The 7468-nt window shown below is 52.2% G+C and overlaps 1 protein-coding gene across 1 annotated transcript; it reads right to left on the bottom strand.

Annotated features, from left to right (window-relative positions):
• Positions 1-2436: 2436 nt before the first annotated feature.
• Positions 2437-7156, bottom strand: LOC134016589 (tyrosine-protein phosphatase non-receptor type 12-like; the record flags this gene model as incomplete). Its single annotated transcript, XM_062455937.1, has 5 exons — positions 2437-2951; positions 3071-3187; positions 3794-3913; positions 4822-4887; positions 6238-7156. Coding segments are annotated over 5 exons (1284 nt in total), but the record flags the coding sequence as incomplete, so codon positions are not given.
• Between the last annotated feature and the right edge of the window lie 312 nt (positions 7157-7468).

Below are 7468 nucleotides of genomic sequence, written 5' to 3'. Positions count from 1 at the left end.
CACCAAATGATTAGTTCGCTACGATAGATAGTATAAATAATATACAAAATATAACTTGTTCTAATTCTGTCCGCTGCTGACTTCGTGGCCTCTCGCCAGGGACTGCAGGACACAGGCATTGAGAGACAGGGCGGCGGATGACAAACTATCTGGCCGACCGAGCTAGTCAGTCACCTCTGCCTCCCTCCGGGGCAGACACAGTGGGGAGCACTCCTCTACATAAAAAGGAAATAAATAGGTGGGGGTGGGGGGAGGGAGAGAGAAAGAAGATAAACTGCCAGATAAAAAAAGAAAGAGAAGTGAAGAGATAGGTCAAGGGATTTCGCTTGGGCTATGGCAGCTGCTACCAACCAATGACCCTGGTACATAAACCCAATCCTCACGTTAACCCTTGTGCTGCCTTCGGGTCACATGACCCAAAGGTTCATAACGAACCATCGTTGTGTTTACCCAATTTTACCCAATACAAAAACAAATAAAAATAATTTTCTTTTAACCTTCGCAATGTGGGGGGTCTGAGACAGCCCAACGGTTAAAAGAAAATGCTTCACTTTGTTTTTGTATGCGGTAAAGTTGTCGCAATACGATGGTGGGTCACAATGACTGATGGGTCAGAATGACCCGAAGATAACACAAGGGTTAAAACATCTGTAGAATGTGAGCAAGTCATCCGAGTCAACTGATTTATACCACAAGGACTAACTGTCAAGAGTGCATATATACTGTTGTGCCTTTATTTATGTGGGAAATACATGCCAGATGTTTTTCTACAGAAATGTATTTTTTTATGGAACAGAACAACGTACCGATTATGCCATGTGCCATTTATATTAATGGAACTGAAAAGGCAGCGTCAATCAGTTATTCTGACCCAGTCTTGCTTAACGACTATATGCCTCTGGTATGCATAATAGTATACTGATCAACAGCAATGTTTGCACATACTTATTAGACGGCGACACCTCATTAACACAGATAATCTGAGGGCAGCCAGAGCAGTCAAGGTATAAATACTGCTCAGGATTCTCTACATAGAATATTGTTGTGAATGTTCATCAAATAAATAATAAAAGCGTGCGATACAGCTAAAACCAACCATATCTGTGTGCACTGTATGCATTCACATATTTGCCCACCTGCCACGAATCCGTATGCTAAGTGAATGCATGGGAGAGACCCTCAAGATCTTTTTGAACATTTCCACTAATAGTGCTTGTCCGTTTCACGCCAAGTTAACACATAAGGGGGAAAAGCCGCTGGCCTAAATGTAGTTCCCCATGTCTACAGACGTGTTCAGAGCTGATGTTGGGTGTCCTACACTCCCACCTGCAGTGAGGAAATGATTGTTATATTAGTGCAGGGGAGGAAAGCCCCTGGTTTGACAGAAACCCCCCCCCCTCCCACTAAGCTCACTTCCTGTCGTGTTTACAAGAGCCCCAGATGATTCCATCTACTCATCTCTGCTGGTACCAGGAGTGTATCTCACAAGCACACACAAGTGCATACACACACACACACACACACACACACACAGGAAAACAAGTCAAGAGAGTCGCATCTGATGTCTTTCTCTTTTACTGACAGGTCGATTGAGTTCAGCAACATACAAACAGATGTGTGTGTTATATGTTTGTGTGTGTATGCGTGTGTGTGTGTGTGTGTTGGGGGGGGGGTAGCTGAGAGAGTCCCAGAGGTGACACAGAGCACACACACACTGCGCTCGCTCCAGTGATGGATGTTGATTGGAGGAGGATGAGGAAGTTGGGTGCTCTCTGAAAGGCACGGGGGGGCTCTGAAAACAAGTCCAGTGGTCCAGTAGAGAAGAGAACAGGGCATGATGGAACCAACAACAGTGTATACAAAAATAACCTTTAGAATACAATTTACAAAAAAAGAGCATTATTATTATTATTATTACTACAATCTTATCTTGAGCCCGTTCGCCATTGTGATAGAACTGGCTGTTTTCGCCAAAGTCCAGTCAATTAAAACTTTGAACATATAATTAGAGACATAAGGAAAAAAACGAGATAGAACAATGACAACCCTGAAGTATTTGCTAAAACAAAAGGAGGGCAAAACTATTGACAGTTTGAGCAACCTTATCAGGGACAGAGAATCATGCACTGACTTCTTACATCTTCTGTTATTAAGAATACTTAAGACAGCAAAATCTGAAATATTATATACCTAGTCGCCCTGTACATTTATTAAACAATGCATATATAACTGGAGCTATCGAGAAGTTAGCGAGGATCGAAAACAAACAGAACAAAAACAAAATCCAACAGTATTCCTCAATCCCTAGCCACACGCTTCTGTCTCAGAGCACAGAAGTAGATAAGAAAGTGTCTTTCCGAAATAGTAAAGAAAGAAACAGAAGAGGTGGAGAAGTAGAATGTCAGTTTCTCTCTTTCTTTTGTCTCTCTCTCTTTCTCTTTCTCCTGAAGGATAAGGCAGGTACATGGTCCCAGCAAAGAAGGAGAGAAACACAAACGACTCCAATAGGAACCAAGGGGACTAGGCAGGAACATCCAACATTGCCGACTTGGTAGTGATGCATAACTGGAACAGTCCGCTCCAAGAGTTCTGTTTCTACGGCGATTAGAAGAATAGCACCAGCACACACACAGACACAGAGAGAGAGCCCCTGGCAACCAGCGAGAGTACAGCGCACCGGTGGAGCGCTGCACCCTGGGTAGTTCAAGCATGTTGCTCTGCAGATGGGTGGCAGTTCAGGAGGAAGGAGGGAGAGTCGATGAAAGGATGGAACAGCATTCAGTGGCCTCCTCCCTGGGATACAGTGGCACTTAAAGGAGCGTGTAGGTGAGGGGGGAGAGTGGGGCTTTGAGGTTTTAGCATGTGAGGAGAGGAGGGATGGGGGGGTCGTCATGTCCACTTCGAGGGGGGCTCCCTGGGGCCTTTGGGTTGTGTGGATCGCCTACCGAACCCTGGGAATCAAGGAGAAAAAAAAGGAGGTTAGCATGGCCAGTGGAGTGCTAATCTGTTCCATCTGGTCCCCATGTACCCCTCCTCCCCACACCACACGTCCTCTCCTCCACTCACCCACCCGTCTCTGTGGCCTTGCTCTCTGCTGCTGTGACCCCAGAGGTGACGGGGCCAGACAGGGCCACCCTGCCCGCGGTGTCAGACACGCTCTTACTGTCCCGTCTCTCTCCGGACATGTCTAGGGAGCAAACACACACGTCAGCAGATGAGTGTGTAGCAAGGTACCCTTCCTATGCTTAACTGGCTCGCTGACGCCACTGGACAGAGAGGACTGTGGGAAATTACCACACTTGAACACAGGCTCCCTGTACAGAGGCTAGGGAGGGGGAGAGAGAGAGAGAGAGAGCGAGAGAGCGAGAGAGCGAGAGAGCGAGAGAGCGAGAGAGAGAGAGAGAGAGAGAGAGATAAAGAAGTCAAACCAGACACCCTGCCAGACAGAATGAAAACACACACACACAGACAGAGACAGACAGACAGCTAGACAGACCGAGACAGACAGAGCCTTTTCGCTGGTTAGAAGGGCATGACTGATTAATTTTCATGGAGATCGGCGGTGGTGATCAGATTAATTATGAGAGAGCTGCCCATCCTGGCTGTTTAGCATTTCAGAGGCAGAGGATGGGGAGTGAGTGAGTGAGTGAGGGAGAGAGGGGGAACATGCCCCTCACTGTAATGGGTTGGTTCAAAGACACTGACATAATGGAAGTTTGGACACATAGACACACACACACACGGGCGTGTAAGCCCTAGTGTCAGGAGGAGCCTCTCTGAAACATGCACGTACCTTTCTGTGATCTAAGAGGAGACCCCATGCTAGCTCCTGGCCCTGGCCCTGGTCCTGGTCCAGCCCTCTCCCCTGCATCACTCCGCTCCACAGCCCCCAATAACCTCACCTCTGTTGGGTCTGCAAGGAACAAGAACACACGATTAGTGAGAGAATTAAACGAGAGAGAGAAATCACTCTAGTTTGAACCAATCAGGTCGTTTTATTTAATCTTACCATCTTAATTGTATTCTTGTTTTTGCCTCGTTTTCAGAAGCATTCTGTTATCGCCCATGTATGAAATGTGCTATTAGGAATGAAGTTTCATTTTATTTCATTATGTAAAGACTATTATACAGGCATCAACACAATCCTTCATATCCCTTGCTCTCCTCCCCCTCCCCCACCCCTGCTATTTTCTGTTACCAGCCACAGCTTATCATTACTCATCCACACATGGCCTGAGTCAGATAACGTACTACTAACATGGTCTAGAAGGCTTTAACAAAGACAAGAAAGACCAGGGAGATCAAGGATGCTTCAGATGTTGACGTGGTTCAACTTCAAATAACTTGCGCCCTCTTGTGGTGGTATGGAGCACTGCACCAACTAGCTGGACAGCAGTGATACTGATGGAGTCAGTGTGGGACCAGGTCACTTCCAGCCACGACAGACCAGACCAGGCTAGACCAGACCAGACCAGGCTAGACCAGACCAGACCAGACCAGTACAGGCTAGACCAGTCCAGGCTAGACCAGACCAGTCCAGGCTAGACCAGACCAGACCGGTCCGGGCTAGACCAGACCGGTCCGGGCTAGACCAGACCAGTCCGGGCTAGACCAGACCAGTCCAGGCCAGGCCAGACCAGTCCAGGCTAGACCAGGCCAGGCCAGACCAGTCCAGGCTAGACCAGGCCAGACCAGACCAGGCTAGACCAGACCAGTCCAGGCTAGACCAGACCAGGCCAGACCAGTCCAGGCTAGACCTGACCAGACCAGTCCAGGCTAGACCAGACCAGGCTAGGCCAGACCAGATTCAGGGAGACGCACCTGTGGCCAGTATGAAGGACTCAGGGGTTCTCTCAGGGAGGGGGGGAGGGGATTCCTCGTCACTGTCTGGGGCAGACAACATCACACGTTACTGGGGGGGGGGGGGGGGAGGACCAGGAATTAACGGACGGCGAAAAAGGCGGCAAAACAGCGTTGAGAATAAGCAGCCAATGTGCCAACCTTCCCCAGCCGGCCTCATGGAAGCTGTCCCAGGGTCAGCCGGCTTCATGGAAGCTGTCCCAGGGTCAGCCGGCTTCATGGAAGCTGTCCCAGGGTCAGCCGGCCTCATGGAGGCTGTCCCAGGGTCAGCCGGCCTCATGGAGGCTGTCCCAGGGTCAGCCGGCTTCATGGAAGCTGTCCCAGGGTCAGCCGGCCTCATGGAAGCTGTCCCAGGGTCAGCCGGCCTCATGGAGGCTGTCCCAGGGTCAGCCGGCTTCATGGAGGCTGTCCCAGGGTCAGCCGGCTTCATGGAGGCTGTCCCAGGGTCAGCCGGCCTCATGGAGGCTGTCCCAGGGTCAGCCGGCCTCATGGAAGCTGTCCCAGGGTCAGCCGGCCTCATGGAAGCTGTCCCAGGGTCAGCCGGCTTCATGGAGGCTGTCCCAGGGTCAGACGGCCTCATGGAGGCTGTCCCAGGGTCAGCCGGCTTCATGGAGGCTGTCCCAGGGTCAGCCGGCCTCATGGAGGCTGTCCAGGGTCAGCCGGCCTCCCCAGATCCCAACTTCAAACATGAGGTGGAAGCTAGAACACTGATCCAAGATCAGCAGTTAAGGCGAACCCCTTCGGACCAGAGTCACCCGTCACAGCCAGTCAAAACCAGTCAAAACCAGTCACAATCCGTCACAAGCAGTCGACACCCACAGCGCAGACCATATCCCCGCAAGCCAAGCAGACCACGCCAACGCAGGCCATTCCATTAGGAGCTTCAATCAGAGGCGACAGGATGATGACGCCGGGAGATTTAGAGGTGATCAGTGCAAGAACGCAGCCCAGGATCTGATCCTGTCTGTGGATCTGATGCCAGGACAACGTGCACAATGTTGGTGGAATACACTTCATGCAGTGTACACAGTAGCACACACAGAGATCCCACACCACACACACAATCTTCCTCTCCCCACACACACAAAACAGACCCACACACATTCATGACATTCCTTACAAATTCAACCCCCCATCCCCTTTCATCTGAATAGAACCTCTACACTTGTCCTGCCAGCTGGACTGACCTTTACATTCATCTCACAGCGTACTTAAATCTCAGAAATACTTGAGGGGCAGTTTTGATTCGGTGCACCAGGCAGAATCAAACTTTGGAGCAACCCCTCAGAGTATACAGTCTCCATGCAAGATTACACAAATCAAGTGCACCCTAAAGCCCCCTACCAGTCCCCACTCGGGACCTGCGCGGCTACGTACCTGATTGCGTTACCGTTGGCGACGGCGTCTTGGAGACGTTCTGCCCGGCGATGGACATCGGCCACACCTTCCTGCTGGGCATCTGGTCGCTATGATGTGGCGCCTTGGAAACCGTTGCCGTCGCCGTAGAGACACTACATGAGGTGGGAGTGGGGGCAGTGTTTCTCAAACCCTTGGCCTCGCCCTCCCCTTCCGCGTCGGAGTTGTCTGAGTGGAGGGGATTGGTGAAGCTCAGAGCAGTCCTGACGGGGGCGGAGCCACAGGTCTGGGGGGCGGGGTCTCGCACACGGTTCTTTTCAGGTGTGGTCGGACTCTTCTCTAGACCGGGGGGCGTGGCCCAAGTGGCATGCCCCGCCTTCTCCCCCTTCAGGGCCAGGTGATTGGGCCGGAGGGGGACGGGGCTGCCCCTCCCCCCGGACTGGCTCTGCCCCCCAGGTAGATTCTCCCCCGCCCCCGAGTCCTCGGAAAAGGAGACGCTGTTGGAGGGGCGGGCCTTGAAGGCGTGGCTACGCTGCAGAAGGTTGCCTCCGTCGAAGCTCCGAGGGCCTTCCTGCAGTGGAACCTTCTTGATCTCGATGCTCAGCTTCCTCTCCAGACGCTTCTCTCCCCCGTCGCCCGGCGAGGGGGAGGACGGGGTCAAGGGGGGCTTCTCGGGCGCTTGGAGGCTGTCTGAGCCCGATTTGTTGTAGTTCTCGTTGAGGTCGGGCCCCTGTGCATTGTGGGGGTTGTGGTTCTGCTGGGCCTGGGCCAGGACGTGGATGACAGGTTTGGGGTGGTAGCGGTCGTTGTCCTGGCGGACTTGGGTCACCGTGGGGAAGGCGGAGGGGGGAGACGGGGTGAGGATAGGGGGCACGGGGCGGGGCTCTGGAGGCTGCAGGATCTCCTCCTTCACATCCCCCTCGACTTGACTGCTGAGAGGAAGAGAGAGAGACGGAGAGAGAGAGAGAGAGAGAGAGAGAGAGAGAGAGAGAGAGAGAGAGAGAGAGAGAGAGAGAGAGAGAGAGAGAGAGAGAGAGAGAGAGAGAGGAGAGGGGAGGGGGGGGGAGAGAGAGGGGAGGGGGGGGAGAGAGAGAGAGAGCGGGAGAGAGAGAGTGAGAGAGGCGGGGGAGAGAGAGAAAGAGAGGGGGGGGGGGCAGAGAGAAAAATATGTTTTTTCTGATGAATCTACATGAAACCATTTACACTCTCTCACCACCAGGAGGCAGCACACAGCCTGGATGCCAACCTGGTC

Source organism: Osmerus eperlanus, unplaced genomic scaffold (genome assembly GCF_963692335.1).
Source record: "Osmerus eperlanus unplaced genomic scaffold, fOsmEpe2.1 SCAFFOLD_639, whole genome shotgun sequence".
Taxonomy (NCBI): domain Eukaryota; kingdom Metazoa; phylum Chordata; class Actinopteri; order Osmeriformes; family Osmeridae; genus Osmerus; species Osmerus eperlanus.
The sequence above is the reverse complement of the archived record's forward strand: the minus strand, read 5'-3'. Positions and strand labels throughout refer to the sequence as shown.